At 41.2% G+C, this 24,278-nt stretch overlaps 1 protein-coding gene across 2 annotated transcripts in view; it reads right to left on the bottom strand.

The window, feature by feature from the left end:
- Positions 1–332: 332 nt before the first annotated feature.
- Positions 333–24,278, bottom strand: part of LOC131223807 (uncharacterized) — a 77,132-nt gene continuing 53,186 nt past the window's right edge. The window contains exons 7-9 of one of the 2 annotated variants that reach the window (XM_058219316.1): positions 18,750–18,805; positions 15,748–15,811; positions 335–631 (exon numbers count right to left, since the gene is read on the bottom strand). In XM_058219316.1, the coding sequence (XP_058075299.1) occupies positions 568–631; positions 15,748–15,811; positions 18,750–18,805 (184 nt within the window). In that variant the 3' untranslated portion in view covers positions 335–567. Of the gene's footprint in view, positions 632–15,747; positions 15,812–18,749; positions 18,806–24,278 lie in introns of both variants that reach the window. The other variant, XM_058219317.1, reaches the window with a different exon arrangement.

Genomic DNA, 24,278 nt, shown 5'->3' with positions numbered 1-24,278 from the left:
CACTGCTGGGACTTTAAAACAGTTCATTAAACAGTTCATTGTCTTCTTCTGTGTGGCTCACCTGATGAGCACACCGGGCTGATCTTGGGCCATGATACCAGGCCGCTTGATGCACCACACACTAGCAAGGTCGCCCGGTGTACGAGCATGCGTGAGCTTGTAGAACTCGGTATATCACAAGAACTGCAAAAACTTACCAAAACCTAAAAATGTATGAAAAAAGAAAATAGAAGAAAAAAATGGACAAAGGAACTTCATTCACCATAGCTTACTAAAACAGGAGGGATACAAGAATCATATCCTCTGTTGTAACATGAGTAAGAGAATCACAACTCACCAGCATACTAAAATAGGGGGGGAAAAACAGAATATCATCTCCCCTGCTCGATTTCCAGAAGGAAAAGAAGAAAATGACATCTTCAATCAGGTATACGTCACAAGTATTGCACAAGTTGACGTCTTTGAAACTCCTCAAGCTGAGACATCACTGCATGCATCTTTGAAATTCCTCATGCTGAGCCACTTCACAGCCCGGATAGCGGCAGCTTCGATCCTGTTGAAAATTCATCATTCAACCTTTGCCACTCCTCCCCCAGGTATGCTGCTTTCTGCAACAGTCTCCCTCACAAACCTGAAGTACAAAACATCCGTTTGGGGAAAATGGTGTTAGCATCCCACATCAATCTTGTGTTTAGTAGCAATGGAATTTCTAAACTTTCAACTTCCCATTATACAGATAAACGTGTTATAAACAAGTAATAGGAAGCACAACCAGTTAACACAGACAAGAGGGGATGTTCATGTCAACATGTACATGCATCTCCTGCACCCTAAGAGACGGCTCATATAAAATGGAATACAGCTACATGTGGCTTAATCTGAAAAAATGGGACACAGGCACGGAGCAGTTTTCTTTGGAAATGAGCTTGGGAAGCGGGATTTGAACCATGGTGGCAACCGTTATACGTTATGGGGTCGTAACGGTCGTTATGGAAGAACTGACTTGTAACAACCGTTACACGTTATGGGGTCGTAACGGTCGTTATGGAAGAATTAACTTGTAACAGCCGTTGACGGCCCATTAAGCCCCCTATAAAGGTCGTAATAGTCCCCTACTGATCTGTTATGGGGCAAATACCATTTTTAAGGATTTTTTTTTATTTCAATGTTACGGGCAGATACAAGTTTTTTTGGGTTTTTTCTTTCCAAAAAGAAAAAGAGACCATAACGGCCATTAGCGGTGGCCATAACGGTCACCACCATTACCGATACGGGAGCGTAACGACTATTACGACCACCGTAACGGTTGAAAATTTTCTTTTACCCAAACCCCCAAACACCCCTCCCCCCCCGCTCTACGCACATACGCAAGGAGGGCCCCACCATCGATCTGGATCGATGACAACATCCGGGGAGGGCCTCCTAGTTAGAGGACTGCGTTTTGGTTCGTTAGAGTGGGCCCGATAGTCATGTAAATCCCACCATGGGTTCTCATGATCGTAGCCCACTATTCTAATTAATCTAGTACTTTGGGTTTTGCCTATTTATTGTTATTAGGAATATCATGGACGGTTTAGATGGTTTTGATTAGTTGTTATTTTTTATTACTTCGTCTCCAAGTAATAGGTTGCACACATGGTGCAAGTTTTGGGATATAGGGTTTTATTATAAATAGGCACCTCTTGTAGTCTTTTTCTTAATTAAAGATTAATAAAATTTCTTCATTTTTTTGCTCTAAATTTCTGAGTTGTGGAGATCCAATTGGGTGTGAAACCCTCCCTTCCTCGAAGGGCTGACTACCGTGGTGCGAAGCCACACCTATCCCGATTCACCCTCACCTTCTACCATCTATATTTCTCCTCCTACAATTATCTACGCTTCCAATTCATCCTCTATTGCAGCCGTTTTTCTTTCTACAGTAGATTTTCAGAATCTAGCCCTGCAAGAGGGCTGAAACTTCGGCGGAGCACCACGCACAGACCATGCATCGGATCAGGCTGAGATTTGGAGGTTTTGTGGCCCACCCCTGGCCGATCGAGGCCAAGCTAGCCGTTTTCTGATTTGTGGGCCCCACACACGTGCGGGACGCCTCCAACGCACGTTCGTCTAGGCCTTCACCGCTGTCCACACAAGTGACACGTCTCTGGTTTATCTCTCCTCTCTTTCACCCCTCTTTCATCCCAAATCCCTAACCCTAAATTACTCGAATCCCCAATTTTATGCCCTTTCTTCAACCTTAAGGTTCCCCGTATTGAAATATGTGAATCCCTTGGATTGGGGAATTATTTATGTGCATCTGTGGATGAATTTACCCTCTAATTATTGTTTGGACTATAATTTTGATTGATCCAGCCCTAGCTTGTGTAGGCCTGGGCCTACATAGATTCCCCTTAATTGAATGCTTGAACTTTTGGGTGGGATATGGAATTTTGTGTAATTGTTTCTGAACTAACGTGATCTAAAGCCTGACAATCTTGCACATCACATTTAATTTCATTTCCTGCATCAAATTTGGTATCAGAGCACAAGGTTTTTATAGGGGAATGCATTGCACGTTAGGGTTTAGTTTATTTGTGTCCATTATGCATTAAGTATCATCCTATGGAGCTATTTAGAGGTCCATAATTTCTGATATAAGCTGCTAAATTTTTTGCAATCAGAAAATCCGCATCTCTTTGTTGGATTTTCTGTTGACAGATTTTTTGGACAGATAAGGTGCTGGAAATTGAGTAGTATTGTGTCATTTCCCCCATATAGAGTCTCATAGGAGCATTTAGTCCCATCTAGGTGCATATTGTCATATTAGGTCCTTAAATTGAGTTAGTAGTTGTATGCCCACACGCACGGGTCATGGTTTTGGCTTGTACTCTACACTAAACATGGAGCAATTACAAGAGTCAATGAACAAGCTGATCCAGCAATTTGAGCCTTTGGGTAAGCGCTTGAAACAACGTATGGACCAACGCTTTGAGCAGTTTAATGTGCGCATTACCCAACTAGAGGCCTCCACCGGGGCAAACCCACTATTGAGGAAGATGCCCAATCTCAAACAGGTGATCAGGAGGTTAGACCAAGGAATGGAGGTGGCCAACGAATTGGTCATGGGCGCGCACTTGTGCACCCACCCCGCGAGGGACATCAAGATCAATATGACCTAGATGCGCAACTCCTCAAGGGAGTTAAAGTAGATGCCCCTACGTTTGATGGCCACTTGGACCCTAAAGCCTTTTTAAACAGGCTGGCGGATATGGACCACTATTTTGAGTAGTATGACATGTCGGATGCTCGTCGAGTCCGATTCGCCAAGATGAAAACTTGTGGGCCAAGCTAAGAGGTTTTGGGCTACTGTAGAGTGAAATAAAGAAAGAGCGAGGGAGCTCCCAATAGTCCATTGTGGAGAAATGAAAAATACTCTTAAGGAGAAGTACCTCCTTTTCTCTTATCGCATACGGTTGATTGAGGAATGACAGACTCTTCGACAGGGTTGCATGAGTGTTGCTGAATACATTGAGAAGTTCAAAGAGTACTTGACCTGTTGTAAGGTTGATGAAGACCCTGTACTCACCCTTGCTCGATTTAAAACGGGCCTTCGTTCTGACATTAGGAAAGAATTGCTCGCCAAATACATAGACACTATTAAACAATTGTATCAAGTGGTGTTAAAGGTTGAGTAATATGTCAAAACATCTGTGGGAAGACGGTTTGACTTTCGTGATTCCAATGCTAAGGCCAACCCTTCCGGGGCTAAACCTAACATTGGATACCAAAACAAACCTTCCAACAGTTCTCAGTCCAAGCCCAAGGATGATAAGGGTAAAGAGATTGTCGGATCTAGCTCGCGTAAAAGTGGAGCAAATAGGTGTTTTAGGTGTCAGGGGTTTAGTCACTTTGCCTACCAATGCGGCATGAGAGAATGCACCAAGGTACTCCTTATTGATGGACAAGTAAAAGTAGTGCCCCCAGAGAGTGACGACGAGGAGAAAGAATATGAGCCAGTAGAAACCCCTAGTGATGAGGAAGAGGGAGCGCATGAGTCTGCGACCCTCGCAATTGTGCGTTGTGCCTTTACTCAAACCAAGATCACTAACGATTGGCGCCAAAACACGATCTTCTATACTTATACAAAATGTGGGGAAAAGAGTTGTAAGATGATCGTGGATAGTGGTAGTTGTGCCAACGTGGTATCGACTAGTACTGTGAGCCGTTTGGGCTTGAAGCTTGAAGCCTATCATCAACCCTATAGAGTGTCCTAGGTTGATGAAACTTCCATTCCAGTCTCACACAGTTGTCTTGTTCCTATTCAGTTTGTATCATATAAAGACACTTTGGTGTGATGTTGTTCCCATGGATGTTGGCCATATCATTATGGGTAGACCATGGCTCTATGACAGGGATGTTACCATATTTGGTCGTTCAAATGTGTGTACATTCTGGTTCGAGGGCAAGAAGGTTAAGCTAAATCCACTGCCACCCAAGAACACGACCGGAAAGGAGTCCACCACACAGTGGTGTGAGCGGCTCAAAAGAATTGAAGGAGTCAAAGTCCAAGTCCAAACCTCTCCATATTCTAAATGCTAGAGACTTTGAGCGAGAAACGGAGGCGGACTCGATGGTATACGCTCTTGTGGCTAGGGAAAGTGTACCAGAGGCTAGTGTAGAGTTACCCACTAAGGCCATTCAAGTAGTGCATGAGTTTCGTGATGTCTTTCCTGATGATCTACCGAATGAGCTTCCCCCTATGAGGGATATACAGCATGCCATTGATCTAATCCCTGAGGCGACTCTACCAAACCTCCCTCATTAGAGAATGAATCCAAAGGAGCATGCTGAATTGAAGAGACAAATTGACGAGCTCCTAGAAAAGGGTTTCATTCGAGAGAGCATGAGCCCGTGTGCCGTGCCCACTCTTCTTCCACCGAAGAAGGATGGCATATGGAGGATGTGTGTTGATAGTAGGGTCATCAACAAAATCACAGTCAAGTATCTGTTTCCTATACCGCGTCTTGATGACATGTTGGATATGATGGCCAATGCTACTATCCTCTCAAAAATTGACCTCAAAAGTGATTATCACTAAATCCGTATACGCCTTGGTGATGAGTAGAAGATGGCCTTCAAGACGAAGGATGGGTTATATGAGTGGCTAGTTATGCCTTTTGGGCTGACTAACGCCCCAAGCACTTTCATGCGTGTGATGACCCAAGTGTTGAGACCCTTAATGGGGAAGTTTCCGGTCGTATACTTTGATAATATCTTGATTTATAGCATGACCAAGGAACAACACCTCAACCATTTGAGGCAGGTTTGTGGGATCCTTAGAGCCTAGAAATTGTACGCCAACCTAAAGAAGTGTGCGTTTTGGTCTAGCAATGTTATCTTCTTAGGTTTTGTTGTGTCAAATGAGGACATATCGGCAAATCCCGAGAAGGTCAAGGCCATCATCAATTGGCCTGAACAACGCAATATTCATGAGGTGCACAACTTTCACGGCTTAGCCACCTTCTATAGGCGGTTCATTCGAGACTTCAGTTCCATTATGGCTCCCATCACAGATTGCATAAAAAAGGGAGTTTCAATGGACAAAGGCAGCCTCGAAGGCCTTCATGGAGATAAAGGGCAAGATGACCGAAGCTCTAGTCACGTGACTTCTGAATTTTTCAAAAGCTTTTAAAGTCGCATGTGACGCATCAGGAGTCGGCGTAATAGTACCTAATCAGGAAGGGCACCCCGTCGCCTTTTTTAGTGAGAAACTGAATGAGGCAAAACAAAAATATTCCACCTATGACAGAGTTCTATGCGGTAGTGTAATCATTGCGTCATTGGCGTAATTATCTATTGCCACAAGAATTCGTCTTATTCTCAGATCACGAGGCCTTGAGATATCTGAACTCTCAGAAGAAATTAAACCATAGGCATGCCAAGTGGGTTCAATTCCTTCAAGAGTACACTTTTGTGCTTAAGCACAAGGCCAATATAGAGAATAAGCATGCCGACGCATTGAGTCGTCGAGTCACGTTACTCAATTCCATGAGTGTCGAAATCACAGGCCTCGAGCGCATCAAAGAAGATAATTCCGAGTGTCCAGATTTTGGAGTTGTGTACGCATCGTTGTTAGAGAGTCCGTCAGGAGCTAGTAGAGAGTACTTGATTTTAGACGGATATTTATTTAGGAGTGACCGCTTGTGCATACCTCGCACCTCCCTTTGCGATTTTCTTGTCTGGGAGTTACATTCAGGAGGGGTCGCAGGTTATTTTGGTCGAGATAAGACCATTGCCCTAGTGGAGGATAGGTTTCATTCGCTAAGCCTTAAGCGAGACCTGGCCAAAATTATAGGGCAATGTCGTACTTGTCAACTGGCAAAGCGAAAAAGGCAAAATATAGGATTATACACACCTTTGCCAGTTGCATTCATCCCTTGATAAGACATCAGTATGGACTTCGTGCTAGGACTCCCCAAGACTATTCGGAAACATGATTCCATATTTATTGTCGTGAACCGGTTTTCTAAAATGGCCCACTTCATTTCTCGTTCTAAGACCTCCGACGCATCTCATGTTACCAAGCTGTTCTTTAGTGAGGTCGTCAAACTGCATGGGTTACCAAAAACCACAGTGTCTGACCATGACGTGTGATTTATGAGTTACTTTTGGAAGACACTATAGCAAATGATGAATACTAGGCTCCAATTTTCTTCTACCTACCAACCTCGGACCGATGGTAAGACTGAGGTGGTCAATAGGAGCCTAGGGAGTTTGCTCAGATGTTTAGTGGGAGAGCACACCAGGACATGGGACACCGTAATAACTATAGCCGAGTTCGCATTCAATAGTTCTGTCAATAGGTCCACAAGTGGGCCATATTGAGGAAGGGAAACCACAAGTATCAACTCAATCCAGAGTTTCTTGTGGCCACAGTTCTGAACCTATGTAAATAGCGTGCATGCGCACGTTGTCCAGCAGGGGCCACCTCATGGGGCCCACCTGGTGTGTGTTTGATCCACACCATCCATTCAATTTTTTCTAGCTAATTTTAAGATTGGTTTAAAAAAATAAAAGAGAGAGAGAGAGAGAGAGGTAGTTCCAGATCACAAGTGGGCCATATCATAGTACGTTGGGACAATAATGCCCAAAGTTGGAACTGTCCTATGCCCCACCAACATATAGTAGTGATTAAGTGCTTACCATTAAAAAAATCCTACGCACGTGTTGTAATGTTTATTCGCCACCAAACCTGTCTGTAGGTACCACCTTGATGTTTATATTTCATCCGTACCAAACATTAGTTCCTAGATCATTTTAATGTTCGCACCGTGTGATGGACCGATTCAAGTTTCAAGTGGGCCATGCCATGTAGACCTTTGCATTGCTAGAGAGGCCCACTAATCGAGTCCGCTCTCTATATTTCAGGCCATTCAAGGCCGAACATCACATGATATGTTTGATAAAATGCTAGGGTACTTAACTTGATGGTCAACACCGATAATATGCTTAGTGTAACGGATATTATACTCATTCATATACCCATACACATCATCTGTAAGCCTGTTATGAATGACGATTGATCATAGCATACGCCTTCTCGGCTTGAGTTACTTAGGGGACCCGTACGAGATAGGGTCACCCTGCATGAAAGCGCTTTACATGCAGGATTAATGCATGACTTGGATAGTGTGATGCATGCATTATGCATTATGTATGACACGTCACACATCTACTCCTTAGCGACACCAGGGATGTAGTATCGCAATGATCGTGCGGTACATGCAGGATTGATGCATGACTTGGATAGTGTGATGCATGCATTATGCACTATGTATGACACTTCGCATCTACTCAGCAACACCAGGGATGTAGTATCGCAATCTTGTGTGGCTGGCGGATGCTTTTATGGACATCGAAAACTGTTTAGGTTACAAGGCATCACAAGTGCCCCTGGGTGAAAGTTCATAAACCCTGGAGTACCAATAGGATGCTCCAACATCTAGACCGAGTGAATTCATGAGCGCATGATGATTGGATATCGGTAAGCCGCGTCTCCCACTGTGTCGGGATCGGTTGGAAAGGGGTTTAACCTTACCCTCCTAGGTGCAGAGGGCTAAATGCTAGGTCAAGTCTGACCAGCTCGTAAAATGGGTTCACTATCGACGAGTCGGGTGGGTTTTCGTGTACTACTGACGAGGCGGATAGTGAGGTCTTTGCACTCACTTGGTCTTGCGTGCGATGTGGACTAGTGGAGGATTGGCGTGTGCATTGCATCCTTAGCATATGACATTTAGCCATGTAAGCCCATGAATTACATAGCCTAGGTATGGCTGATAGCATTTATGGACTTTCCAGTTTAGCCCTCCATCATTTCCGCTTACTTGGATATCTGTATGCTTCTCGCATGCATTGCGCACACACGCACGCACTCTCTAAGCTTCGTGGTAAGCTTACGCACGTTGTTTACGTACAGGTTAAGCTAGGCCACAGCAGCATTGAGGCAAAATCATGTGCTTGGTCTTTTGGACTTTTGTTATATCATATATTTATGTGATAATGTTTTCTTTGGTATTGGTACGCTTATGGTTATGCTCATGTGTACAAAAAATCACCCTAAAAATCCTCTTCATGGGATCCGAGGATCCGGACCTAGCGTATGGGAGTTAGAAGCCGAGGATGGGGTACTACGGAGGCTGTCACCACTAGATTCGGAGCTTGGGAATTTGTTAGCCCGTTCGCCGAGTTTGGGGCATGACAATGAGAAGATAAAGGATGTTGTTATCCTTCATTGCAGGCTAACGAGTATAGGTCGAGGTTTCACTTTTGTGCATTTTACAGAGTTGGAAGTCAAAGCAGCAAATAAGTGGTTTTAATAGCTGATGGATTGTGGGAAGAAGGTGAAGGTTGCTATTGAAATATGGTATAAAGTGCTCAATTGGACTTTTCATGTCCCTAAAGACAAGGAGAAGACTCCCATAGAGTGTGCGATTTGGTATGAGAAGTCTTACATCCTACAATGTATGGAAGGAGGGATAACTAGCCTAGAGACTCTCAGAAAGGGGTCTTACAAGGCCATTGGTCATGTGAAGAAATCTTTTAAAACTAGTATGTTACAGGAGTCGTTCGTGTTGGCTTAGCCTAGTATACTCTGTGCAGCTAAGACTCGAGAAGAAGAGTATGCGGTTCATCTACGTGGAGGATAAATTTGTTGCATTGCATGCAATTTTGTCATGTGCGATTGCACGTGGCATATGCGCGCAGTGCAGCAGAAATCACATATGTGACAGTGGCATATGCAATTTCTGCACATATGCAATCGCATATGCCACATGTGCGAGAATATGCGATCACATATTCGCCCATGGTCAGAAATCTGACCGTTAGAATTTAAAAAATAATAATAATAAATAAATAAATAAAATCCGTCTTTTTTCCCTATAAAAAGGCATTCAAAACACTCCTATTTGCACTCTCTCTCTCTCTCTCTCTCTCTCTCTCTCACCTTCAAAGTCTCAAATCTCTCATTCTCTTTTACATAATTCCAAGGCCCAAGCTCCATATTTCTTTCAGTTTGAAGTTTCAATCAAGGATTCAGGATTCAAGAATCAAGAAAATAAAGCAAGCAAGATTCAAGAAGACATCGAAATTGAATTCAAGTCAACTCAAGTCTCACATTACATTTTCTAATTCTACTTTTATTCTATCTCCTTCTAGTTTCTTCTTAAGTTCTAAATTTCATAATCATATTCATACACCCACCACTCTCTCTTTCTATCTCTCTCCTTGCATTCAGGAATCGAGAGACTCAAAACTTTTTTTTTGGTTTGTTACTCACAAATTAAAAGTTACAACTTACAAGAGTACAAGTCTACAACTTTCTCAAGACTCGAGACTCAAGTCACTGAAGAGAAGTCAAGTGAAGAATATATTTCCGATTTTCGAATTTTAGATTGTGTAATTTGTGTTTTTGTAATTGTGTTGTGTAACTCTCTCTCTCTCTCTCTCTCTCTCTCTCTCTAAATCTCTCCTTTTCTTTTCCCTCTCCCTTTCTACTACTAAGCGTGTAAGTGTAACTCTCTCTCTCTCTCTCTCTCTCTCTGTCTCTGTAACACCTCATACTTTTTAGTACTCGGGTGCTACCTAAATCAGTTTAAATGTGTGTGGAAACACACGTAGCTACCCTTACACAGCAATATCCAATGATTCTCAATTTATCCATCTCAACTGTCTAGTACAACATTCATTCGTATAACAAGCTATCCATCTGATTGATTTTCAAAATAGTCCATCATAGCTTCAGAGACATCTCTTTTAGGATCTCAATCACTTTTATAGACCAATTAAGCCGTTCATCATTGATTGCAAGATCTAAATCTAAAGATACACTGTTCATCAGGTTTACAACCTTCTGTTGTACGGTTCATCCCTTGAAAGCACAAATCAGATTATCTAGATTCATATTCAACTCCCAGATCACACCTAAAGAATTATTTACGATCCCAAGGGTTATTGATAAATTAAATGCTAGTCAATCCAATCGTTGGATTGATTGAATGCTCAGTAAACCGTGATTTGGTAATTAGATATTCATGTGGTGTGGCTCACTTTAATGCAAAGTAACCCTAATATTAGGATATGTAGCTAAATGACACATAACAAGTAGCCCTACATCTTACATATAGGTAGAATAAAATGATAAATAAATAACAATGTATAGGTAATAATAATAGTAATAATAGTTAAATATTTAATAATATAAAATTATGAGACGGTTAGTCCTAATAACCTACAGAGTGGGACCACAACATGACAAAATATATATATACATGTAATAATAATAAAATTAAATTAAATTAATATGAATATTATTATTTGGATGGTAACAAGTCTTGAACATACAAATGACCGATTAGGACCTTCTGACTGTTGATGGTCAGATTGGGGATCGATTCGACCGTTAGATTGATGTAATCGACACCTAAAGACCGTGATTCGGTTAGTATGGCCCACCTAAGCATTGGATTTGCCACATCTCCAGTCAAGATGCCCCAGTTAAGCCCATGGAGCATCATGGACCGAGTGGATTTCTCAAAAACATCTCTGTGGGCCCCACAATCGTTTCGTGTGTGCACCAGAGGAGGTGCACTCGAGGTGCACCGGATTGCGCCGCATGATGTTGCAAGATGGAAGTTCGAGCACATTATTAACCCGGTCCATCAACTCACTCCACCTTTAGAGCTGTACGGATGGAGCAATCTCCAAAACTGCATCTTCAATCTCAACGACATGCTTCATCTTGGACTCTAGCTTGCACTGAGATCTCTATCTCTAAGGTTGGTCTCCTTTGTTTTCCCCCTACCGCTCATCCAATCTGGGGAAAGTCTCTAATGCTAGCATGCAAGGGATGTTGGATAAATTCCTTTAAATTTTATTTCAAGGCATATCTAATTTTTGTCATGTAAACTTTGTAGGTGCTACCATTCTTGTGCATAATAGTCAAAAGTCTTGCAACCATCACGGATCCTTCCTCCTCGTAGGAGATGTGCCTCTTTGCCCGTGGAGGGCACGTATATTGTTGCTACTAGGAGCCATGATGGGATCGTCTCTGGGCACATCCGTTCAACTCTCTTAAAGCTGGCCTCTGTCTCCGTGCATTCCACCTCTCGCTTTATCATTGAAGCTAAGATTGATGGCTTGATTTGATGCCTAGCCTAGGCTGTGGGTTTCTGCACTCCTAGTGGCACTTTTTGCCTTCTTTCCTTTCTTATCTTTGTTTCCTTTTTTCTCCCTTGCGCCCAGGGTGTGGGTTGCTTCTTCTTTTTTTAGGGGTGAGCCCCACTTGTTGTATCTTTTCAGGCTTTATCTTGGGTAAGTAATAAGAGAGTATTCATACCAACAGATATTGGGTGAAACCAAAGTATCTTCTTTGATGATTGTAGATCATGAGAACTCTCTTCCTACCAACGAGCCACACAAATGTGGCAATCCATTTGGGGGGGACGGCGGGGGAGCTCTATACAACCAATGATTAAAAGGAAATGAGGTAGGCGACTGCGGCCTGGATATGAAGCTATAAAACGATCTCAGCGAGAAAATACCAGATCTGTGAACTTTCAAGATAATCGAATCTTCCTCCTGAGGGGAAGGCATGTAGAACCTAACATAATCAAGTAATTTAATAAATTCCTCATCCAAAATGGAGGAGACCAAACTATGGAGCCACTAGAATTGCAATAGCAAGAATGCACCGTAACAAACCTATCCGAAGCAAGATTAGCCAATCTTGGGAAAATCTCCTGCAACGGCCTGTCCCCACACCAAATATCAATCCAAAAATAGACTCAGTTCCCCAACCTATAGAGAAGGACATTCCTTCACGAAATAGATGCTCTATTGCCACCACTGCTTTCCAAACATTTGAAGCACGATAGAGAGATGAAGATTTTATGCTCCAAACCCCGATTAGATACCGTATTTAGCGGCAATGGGATCTCTCCATAATTTACCCGCTTTGGAGCCAAATCTCCATTGAGAAGAGCAACATTCATGAGGCCCAAATCCTTCAAACCAGTCCCTCCTTCCTTGAGAGGCTTACAAACATCCTTCCACTTAATTAGATTGAATTTTCTCTTTTCTTCTACCCCTTTCCACAAGAAGTCTCTTCTCATTTTATTAAGATAGTCCAATACCGATTTCGGGCACTTGAAAAAAGACGTAAAATCAACAAGCAAGTTTGAGAGGGTCATTTTAAGAAGAATCAACCTAGCTCACATTGAAAGATATCGGCGTTTCCAAGTAGAAAGTCTACTATCGATCCTTACAATGACTTTATCCCATAAGTGGTTCGTTGGTTCTCCAATACAAAGAGGTAACCCGAGATAGGAGGTCAAGGAACCTTTCTTGCAGCTCAAGTTGCTTGCTACTTGCGAGAGAACCTCATTGAACATGGATACCCAGCATTCCGCTTTTGCGGACATTCAACGGATGTTGTATCCACATCACAAAAAAGAATCACATCATCTGCATATCAAAGGTGAGAAACTTGCACTCTTGAATCCACTACTTTGAAGCCGCGAATAAGATTATTATCTCTAGCTTTATGAAGCATCATTATGAAAGCTTCCCCAATGACAACAAATAGATACGAAGATAAAGGATGGCCTTGCCTAATACCACGGAAGGTCTTAAAATATGTGAACAAAGATCCATATAAAAGGACTGAGAACGAAGGGGATTGAATGTAGGCCTGGATCCAACCTCTCCATCTAAGACCACATCCGAGCCTTTGAAGCTTATAGTCCAAAATTTTCCAATTAACATGATCATAGGCTTTCTCAATGTCGAGCTTGCAAACCAACCCGCTCTTCCCTTCCCTGTGCCTTGAGTCGATACATTCGTGGGCTATTAGGGTTGCATTCAGAATTTTCTACCAGCTATGAATGTGCCTTGATTTTTGGAGATGATCTTGGGTAAAACACCCTTAAACCTCATTGAGAGAGCTTTAGCTAGAATCTTATAAAGACTCACAATAAGACTTTTTGGCCTAAAATCTTTCAAAGACTTTGCCCCTTCTACCTTGGGAATTAGGGCAATGAAAGTAGCACCAAGGTCATTAGAAAGACAACTTCTTGCATAGAATTCTGAAATGAAGTCCATTATATCTTTTCTCACTATCGACCAAAATTTTTGAAGAACATTATAGGGAAACGATCAGGGCTGAGAGCCTTATCACTGCACATCGCATCGACTACAAGCTTGATTTCTTCTTCCATAAAAGGAATTTTAAGAGACTCAACCTCTTGTAAAGAGAGCGATGAGAACTAAAGATTATCAAGAGTTGGCCTTCTCCAATCATTACAAGAAAGTAAGTCTTTATAATATCGAACAATAGCTTCAGAAATCTTCTCTTTATCCGAAGTTCTGACTCCATTCACCACCAAGTTGCTGATTTGATTAACCCGACCTCGAGCACTTTCCATATTGTGAAAAAAAAAAAAAGTGTTTTTATCCCCCATGTTTCAGCCATAAACCCTAGATCTTCTTTAGATAAAGAATTGTACTTGGCCGACAAATCAATCCTTTCAGCTCTCTCTTCTTCCAACAAGTTGCTCACTTGTTGGAAGAAGAGAGGGCTGAAAGGATAAAAACAGTCTCCCTAGGGCCTAAGACTTCTTTCTTCCAGATTGATATTTTCTTTCAACAATTTGAGTTCGCGACCTAGTTTAAACAATTTTATCATCTTTGTTTCATTGTACTTATATATACCAAGCCCTAATCCACCAAATCAAGCTTGAATTGTGTTTGATTAGGGCCTATTTGGTCGACTTTCAACAAGCCGAGTTGACACGGCCCAACAAATAACATTCTTGCCAAAGAGTGGCCCGTTACACCATCAAATACCTGTCCGAAAAATAAAAAGTAAAAAAGACTATATTTGGGATCCTCACATATTTTAGACTTTTACCAATATTTTTTGAGATTTTTTCCTAAATAATAATAATAATAATAATAAAATCCAGCCGTTACAAGGGCATACTGGCTGATACCGCCCATATCATACTGGTCAACAAGCTAACCGATACGCTAGCCGTTACTGTACAAAATACCTTGGATAGACCCACTGAAAGATTTAATGATCCATCAATGGTTGGATCGACTGATATGACTAGTAATAAATGTGGTTCTGACAATTGCAACCAAGATGGGCGATCAACAATCGAATTGATGGAATCTAATAAGGACCAATCACAAAAACAATTGTATCATTCAGAGAAAACTAAACCATGGTTAGATCATGTGGATTATGATGAGAAGAGAGGAAGGTTCACCAACACCATCCTATGCAATCACAGCCAATCACACACGGTGGATGGCTGCATCATCAACTCCCGTTGCAAGTCAAAGAGGGTAGCCTATAAAGATGCATGCTATCAACAGCTCACAACAATTCAGACTCAAGGGTGAGTTTCTTCCACGTTCCAACTTTGGGAGTCTGATGCAGCGACTACAAGTGTGTGGGTTCCACACATTTCTACCAAAATGAGAGCCCATCCTCCCTTAAAAAAGTTGCGCTCAAAGCCCCCTACAAATCAGAGACTCTATATCCTTCACTTATTTTCTTGCTAAATTTTAGGATTTACTAGATATTATCTAGGATTTTATTAGATGGCAGTTTTATGCTCAATTCCTATTGGATGTTTGAGATAGAAGTTGATTTTTATTGGAGAATGTGACATGGCATTGTAGGAGTTTTCATTCAATAAAAGCTCCCTCTGGTGGAGAAGAGGGGATGGCTTTTGCATTATTAAAGATATATGTATCTCTCTTGTGCAAAAGGGCCCCTGCAGCCACTTGTGTTATCCCTTTGGGTTCTCACAATTCCCACACCTTTAGGACTAAGATTTGATAAGATTTTAGGCTTGAAAACCCTTCATTTAGCATGATGTACTCCAACGTGCTACTTCTATCATTAATTGTGGATTAAATCATTTGGAAGCCTCATCACCATTAGTTGGAATTTTCCATTTTCACCAGGTGGCTGGGAAATTTCAATTGGGGAGATATTGGGACATGGTCTATTCTACAATGGGGACCACCAAATCAACATATTGGGTTATTGTATGGTAGGACCGAATGGTAGGCCCAACCCACAACATTGTTAGGTTGAACTAAAGAAGCACTATTTCTTTCATTCGAGCATCACATATAATACATCTGGTATATTGAAATTGTGCAGATTCTACTGACAATAAAGAAGCATCATACCTTGCTAGTTTGTCTTGAGAAGACTGCAAGACATAAATTGCGAGAATAAATGACAACAAGAGTCCTGTTTCCCAAATGCACAAAGTACCATGAGAAGAATAAATGTGGGAACTTCATAGTATGTAAATGTCAACAACATTATCATTGAATACAAAAACAAGAATATATATATATATATATATATATATATATATATATATATATATATATATATATATATATATATATTTGGCGAAGACTATACATGCAATGTTTAGAAACCAGACATTAGGTGGTCCACCCAACCAGAAGGAACCGTTTAGCACTTTTTTTTAGTACCAAAGCGCACAAATAATCCAATTACTGATTAAACCAGACAGGCATCTAATTTAATGGAACCACTGCTTCCCTTCCCTTTGGTGCAAAAATACGCACAAACAACATTCAATGTTACTTGAAAGTTGAAACCAAGTCTAACCAGCCAACTACTAAAGCACTACCAACTAACAAGCCTTGTGTGTCATTGTACCATCTGTATTTAAATTTTCCTACAATGGAAAACACTTCAAAATGGATTCATTTTATTTTTTTACTTCAGGGAAGTCATGAAGGAAAATGGCAGGGAAAACACTTTCAGTAGTAGGAGTGAATTCAACATGAAGTGGTCCCTTGATCAGATTTGGTCCATGACCCACCCGAGGTGGACTCTGACAAATAGACAGTTCCCCTTCATTTTTTGTGGTTCTCGATAAATAGATGGTTCAGACCACGTACGCATGGCAATGTGTATTAGAAAATTATTTCAATTTGAATGAATGTGCCCATGATCATGTCAATGTAATCGATTACTCTTTTTTCAGTTAAAGAGGGAGAATCATTGATGTAATCGATTACTCTTTTTTCAGTTAAAGAGGGAGAATCATCGATGTAATCAATTACTCTTTTTTCAGTTAAAGAGGGAGAATCACATGTTGGTGCATGGTTAACCAACCAAGAAAATTATTTGAAGTTCTATAATAATTTTCATTGGTCATGTACAAATGTCAATTTATTAGAAGATAATTACTTCAAATTTAATGACTGTGCAAATGGTTTTGTTGATTAAATGGATGACCTTTTTTAAAAGTTAAAGAGGGAGATTCAAATATTGATAAATGCATAACCAATGAAGAGAATTACTGGACTTCTTTAGTATTTCTGTTCTAATAGATTTCGGTGAAAAAGGATTGATTATTATAAAGCTGATAAATTACTTGTATGACTTTCTTTTCTTTTTCTTTTCCTAGAGGCTTCGCCCTGGGTAAGAAATAAGAGAGTCAGTTCTTTCTTGCCTCTTCTCCCCCCCCCCTAAAAAATAAATAAATAAACTATTATGACTTTATTTTTTTATTTTGGTCCATTGAGGAACGAGGACATAAAGATGGATGTGTGGTAAGGCCACGACAGATAGAATCAAGAGTGAAGTTATTGAAATCGTGGAGAGCAGCCGATTGAGATGATCAGGTCATGTCCTAGGAAAACTGGAAATTTCAAGAACTTAAGTCTCTTGGGAATAGCAGTCAACGTTCAAGAAAATTTAAGACGAGTGACCAATTTCACTATTTTTAGAATATTCTCATTTGAATAAAGAAATGGCCATTGTAGAAGAGTTGGAAATTCTTCCTGTATATAAGACAAGAATATAATGTGTAATGGTACTTTTCTCTCATGGATACTTTACTGCCAGTTCTTGCTGCCTCGGTGATTTACTCCAATTACAAGTGAAAGAGAAGAGTATGGATCATTATGTAAGATCCATACGATCTTCTATTAGCAAGGAGCTACACCAACCACTCAACTATTGTCTTTTTTTGTTTTCATAATAGATCCTTTCCTGCTGAAAATCTGCCATAATCAGCATAGCTATTAAAGAAAGTTGAATAATTTTCTTCATAAGAAAAGCATTGGCCAACGTATAAAAAATAATTAAATACCATGCCAACCTTGATCCCTCAACCTTAAGATCGAGTGACAAAGCTCCCTACTACTAGGAGAGATCGAGGTTAGCACATTGGCCAACATATAGTTCACCCTCTTTATCCTTTTTATTTAAAGAATAGTAGTCATCTACTTCAACAACGTTTTTTTTATATGGCTAATTCATCAGCAACAGTATGTGTACAATCATTCAAATCAAGTAGCATCTTCATTGAAGTCTAAACTATCTTGAGATCATCAATGCCATAGTCATCATAGCCTCATCCCAATTATTTGGTTTCATCTTGGAATCTGAAGATTCAAAATGGGAGTTCCCATGATTGCTGAGCAAGTGTTCAAGAACTGACTGCCTACCTAGCATTAACCCTCCATTCGCTCGGCGGGGAGTGGCTGGCCCATTGATACCAGGCAGAATAATATCTTGAGATAAATCATTTATTATTTCTGGGATATCCAAACTGAAAAAAGTTGCAGATATGTCACCATCTTTCTTGATTATAAGAGAAGAAATCTGGTGTACGAGTACTAGCCTCTCAATTATTGGCTCTGGTCCCTTTTCAGAGAGGGATAAATAATATAAAGCGGAAGATGCTTCCAAGTAAAGAGCAAGCAAAGATATAATTGTGGAAATTCTGTTAATTGTGTTATTTATATGGATGGATTGAGAGAGGTGGGATGGAAAGGGATTGTTAGTTTTAAATATAATTATTTTGATTACTCCAATTCTCCAATTTTGAGAGGGAGCAGTGAAGCTAAGCTCCCATGTAAAGAGTGAGCAAAAACTTTGACAGTTATGTTTCCATGATAGGTAGATTAAGAAAGATGGGAGGGAACAAGTTTTGTCCAAAACGGGGGGGGGGGGGGAGGGGGGTTGGTGGTGGTCAACTCCTACTGGATGCCCTGACTGACTTGCATTTCTTATCACAACCAGGTATAGATTCACCAGAGACATGGATGTTTTATAGTTATGAAATGAAAATTAACATTTGCATTATGACCAAACAAATGTTGTTTTCTGAACAGCCCTTAAAGATCATGTTTTTTACCTGATCCAAATAGGACGTAAAAGCCACCAGCAACATCTATCTCCGACTGCTCCTCCCTGTCAAAAATATCACAGCTTTTATTAAATCCATGTCCAAAAAATATTTAAACCTATAGACAAATATTCGAAATAGTGCATGCATAGTTGATCCTAGCTACAGTGCTCAGGTTTGTTCAGACAAAACATAGCCACCAGAGCAAGTCGCTACCTTCCATGTAAACAGGCAGATGCTAGTGGCATAACCACTCAACATCATAGTTGTCAATATCGCCCATTTTTAACAGCATAGAAACTGAAACAGAAACAGTTTGAAACACAAAAGTCTATATCTTGCTACTTTTTATCAGTCGGGTGGCATTTCGGTTGGACTGATTTAAAAAAAAAAAAAAAAACTGACTGGTTTTTAGGAGTTGGTTCTAGCATTTTTTGTTTTGTGCTTTGTGGCCATTTCAGGTGAAAGTTCCCACGTTGAAATGTCTCTCTTATGGAAATGAGAGGGTTTCTACTATCTCAAAAGTCCTACCCCTCTCTTTCTTGTTTCAGATTTCTAAAGTGCAATGCCAAAATAATGGATGGCATTCCATTCTGTTGAGCAAGCCTAAACCCACCAAAACAGTATGGATAACAATGGCAATGAGTTTCAGTAATTTTGAAGAACTATTGGTACCCCCATAGGAAGCTACCATTACAAACCGAATGCTGTGTTTCAAATGTTATTAAGACTTTATATTTGTAATTGGTGTTCTTAGATGAGTCGCGAAAATTGGAACTGAGCCATTGTTTAACCAACGAACAGGAATGGAAACTCAGTTCTGGATATATAAGCCTAAGTTCTTTATATATATATATAATGTAGTTTCATCCATGAATCTCGGTAGTGAGATTTGATTAGAAGTCCATTAGTGAATTTTTATGCACATGCATGGGCACTGTACTAACAAGCACCATTACTAAATTTAACAGTAGAGGGGCCATCCTATGAAACCTCTAGTGGGATAAGAGGGAGTATAAACAGGCAATACCCGAGTCCTTGACATTGAGGTGGGATAGGGAGCAGATGAGACAACTTGAGGAGAGTAGGCTGTCGATTGGGGCTTCTACACGTGAGTTTGTGGGGGGGGGGGGGTGGTTCAAGTTGGCCTGCTTTATAATAGCACAGCAAGAGCGCTTGTGTTAAAGATGCACCCATTGCAAGTCCAAAATAGAGGAGGCTGAAAGACTTATCAAGCAAGGGGGAGATTCAGGAAGAGGATGGGGAGTGCCATGGCCAGGTGGTCCATTTTCAAACTCATACCAGCACATATAGTGTCAAGCCCCCACTTTCACAATACGATCAACAGATTCAACACCATGCAGCGTGTTGGGTAAGGCATCAAGCCTCCAACATAGTAGATATTGGGAGTCTACCTCGATCAAGGTGTTCCGTAATGGTAACGGTGGCCATAATGGCCACCACTGTTACCTTTACGATATAGGGCATAACGGTTGTTACGGCCCCAAAACGGCCGTTACAGTCTCTCTTTTTTATTTTTTATTTATTGAAAAAACTCCCGAGAAACCTGTATCTGCCTCGTAATGTTGATTTAAAAGTATGAAAAACCTATATATGTCCTGTAATAGACCATTAAGGGGCTATTATGGCCTTTATAGGAGATGTAACGTGCCGTTAATGGAAATTACAGGTCATTTTTTTCCATAACGGTTGTTACGGCCGTTACGACCCCGTAACGTGTAACGGTTGCCACCATTACCTTTATGTAACGGCCTTTACAGCACACCATGACCTCGATCGTGAGTACAAGGACATGCAGACTTAGGTAGAAGAACTCAAGCTAAACTAGGAAACATTTGGGGTAACAGCCATGTATGATGGGTGGACAAGAGCCATGAAGTTGTCCATTATCAATTTCATGGTATACTATATAGGGCAGTCAATTTTCCTTAAATCTACTGATGCATCTTCCTTATAAAAGATCACGCACATGCACACATCCTTTTGAAGGGAGTGATTAAAGAGGTGGGCTTGAAAAATGTAGTGCAAGTTGTGACTGACAACGACAGTACGTTCGTCAAGGCAGGGAAGAAGCTAATGAAGAAGTATAGTAGATATTGGACCCCGTATTGACTTTTTTTAACTCATTGTATTGACTTGATGCTCGAGTTGATAGGCAAAAGAGAGTCTGTCAAGAGGACAACCATTGAGACGACCAGGGTGACAAACTTCATATATAGTTGATGACATAAAATTCAAATTTGATGTGCAAGATTTTCAAGCTTTAGATCACACCAATTCAGAGACAATCACACATAATTCCATATCCCACATAACGTTAAGCACTCAACAAGGGAAATCTATGCGGGTCCAGGCCGACACATGCTAGGACTGGATTAAGTAAAATTATAGACCAAACAATGCTCAAAGGAGAGTAAATTCATCCACACGTGCACAGAAATATTTCCCCAATCCAAGGGATTCACAAGTTCAATTCGAGGAACCCTAGGGTTAAAGAAAAGGGATAGGAATTGGGGATTTAGGACAATCCAGGGTTAGGATTACGGAAATCAGGTGAGAGAGGAGTGAAAGAGAGGAGAGAGAGAACCTGTAACCAACCCACGCATGTGGACAGCAAGTTGGGCCTGACGCAAGTGCGGTATGGCTGGCCGCACGTGTGTGGGGCCCTCCAACCAAAAAAAGCCCTCTTGGGTCTGGTCAGTCAGGGCTGAGCTTTAAAACCTCCAAGTTTCAAGTCGATCCGATGTACGGTCTGGGCGTGGTGCTCCGCCGAAGTTTCAGCCCTCCTGCAGGGCCAGATTCCGGAATTCTGCTGAAGAGAGGAAAGTTGCTGCAATAAAGGACAAATTTGTAGCGCAGATGATTGTGGGAGATGAGAAAGTTGGATGGTAGAAGATGGAAGCGAATCAGGATATATGTGGCTTCGTACCACGGTGGTTAGCCCTTTAAAGAAGGGAGGGCTTCGCACCCAATTAGGTTTTCAGAACTCGGAAAGGAGCAAGAAAACGCAGCAATTTTTATTAATCTTCATTAATCTTTATAAGAAAACCCTATACCCCTAAAACTCGCACCATGTGCGCAACCTATTACTTAGCGATGAAGTAAACCAAAATAAAAACTAATCAAAGAAATCTAAAGCGTCCATGATACTCTAAATAACATTAATAAGCAAAACCTAAAATATGAGATTAATCCGACTAGTGGGCCACGATCATGAGAATCCCTGATGAGCTTTACTTGACTATCGGGCCCACTCCAACGAACCGAAACTCGGTCTTCTAGCTAGGAGGCCCTCCCTGGACGTCGTCATCTATCCAGATCGACGGTGGGGCCCTCCTCGCGTATGTGCGTAGGGGGGACGGCGTGCGTGTGCATGCACGCGTGATGTCCCCATCAATAGTCACTCATAGTTGTTGGCCATTGATGAGTGTTAGGGGAATATTGCCCAATCGAATGAGACACGATTAGCCACAAACTTTATCGCACTCAACAACTTGCATAGGCACAAGGCGGGGCTGAGGAGTTTGTTCAGATTTGAGAGATATTTGGAGTAGAACCAAAGAAAGATCTAGAGTGCATAGAGGGTTGCAGGAACAATGCTTAGTGATTCCTTTTAGGATAGAGTTCATGATGTCATTGGCATCCTGCAATCGATTTACATGGTTCTAAAGGCTGTCGATAATGAGACGTGGCCTTCGATCGATTCCATTTATGAGCTTATGTGATTGATGAGAGAGGAGATACGGATTGCGTCCCCCCTATTCACATAGATGGGTGCTCAACATCATTAACGCAATGGTGATGGGGCAGACGATAACAGCAACAGAGTTGATGATGGTGGTGATGGTGGGGTTGGTGGTGACAAAGGTATGTGTGGAGGTGGTAGCGGCAGGGTGGAAACAGCAGTGGTGGGGGTTACATGGCAAGTCAAAGTCAGCAACCGTTAGCCTGTTTACTGAGAAGGCCCACTTTGATCATGCCAATCAGGACAAAGAACATGGATCTCATCCATCATCCTCATAGAGAACAGCAAAGCCCAATCAATATTTCCAACCGAGGAATCTCTTACATGCAGCTTGTCATCGATGGATATCATTTCAGAGCAAGGGAGCTCCACTTTTAGGACACGAGTAGCCACAGGTAAGCACTAATAATTACGAGTACGAAGTGGGATATTTAAGGTACCTGTTATATGACTACGGTTCGATACTATCCAGGAGTTTAGATTGGAATCAGTTTGTTCCCTCATGACCCTACTCGGTCACAGTCGATTACCATCACTCAGTACCCATGTCTAGGCATACTCATACCATTCGGAGAGGATAAATAGCATAAATACATGAGAGTTCCTCTATTAATACGAGCAAACGATGGCTTGGACACACAATATTGTTGATACAATGAACAATAGTATTAGGGTGGACCAAATAGGGATGGAGATGACCACTTCAAGCCACCTCGTAACTCCATATGGGTATGAGAAATGGCCATATAGATATAGGTATATTTTTTGGTTCCTCTAGTTTTAGATGCCTAACTTAATTGTTTGATACCAATATTTGTATTATATGAACTCATTTTTGTTACTATTGCACTAATATTTTTACGTCGACACATGCTTTTAGGCCTCCCATTAAATTGAAACTTATTATTTTACTACCTTTCATTCATAAATATGGAAATATGTGTATTTTAACATCTCCTGAAGTTTCATTGAAAAATTCCACCATTTTCCCCATGTTTCCCTCGATCAACGATACATTTCCCGGTATCTGTGATAATATTACGTTTCTGTATCCCCAATCAGCAATACATGTAATGATACTAATACTAAGAACACTAGAGCATATGAATCTTGCATTGTGAGGCAAGTGGTTAAGGAGGATCAGTATTCAGTACAACAGATGGTAGATTATGGAGAGAAGTGATTGCTAAGAAATATGGGTTTAAGGGGGGGGGGGGGATGGTGGACAAATGATTAATCCCTACATAGGACTTCAATGTTGTGGAAGGGAATTGGTAGGTTGCCAACAAAGTTAAGAAGGGTATTGGGTTTTCATTAGGGGATGGTAGGAGGATCTATTTTTTGGAGGACGTCTGGATCAGAGATAGGGTGCTCAATGCCAAGTTTCTGACTTTAGCTAGATTATGTCCAGAAGTGAACCTCCTCATTATTTGTTGCTTCTCATGCTTCAGTGATGAAGTGGTTTGGTCTCGCCCATGTCGGAGGAACTTGTCAAATATGAAAGTGGATTAGTTCATTCAGCTTTTGGCGCAACTTCAACATCATAGTCCTTTGGGTGAGAGAGGTGCGTTAGTGTGGCAAAAGGAATCGAATAGTCAGTTTTCGATTCGGCCATTCTATAGGTTGATTTAAGGGTCTTTCTTTGGGGAGCATCATGGTTACACTTCTCATGTTTGGCATAACGACACCCCCCAAGGTGGTGGTGTTTGCTTGGTTGGTGTGTAGGAAAGGGGAAGATGGTGATCCCCAATATTTATGTGATGCGTATGCAA

This window comes from Magnolia sinica, chromosome 13, assembly GCF_029962835.1.
Source record: "Magnolia sinica isolate HGM2019 chromosome 13, MsV1, whole genome shotgun sequence".
Classification (NCBI taxonomy): Eukaryota; Viridiplantae; Streptophyta; class Magnoliopsida; order Magnoliales; family Magnoliaceae; genus Magnolia; species Magnolia sinica.
The sequence above is the reverse complement of the archived record's forward strand: the minus strand, read 5'-3'. Positions and strand labels throughout refer to the sequence as shown.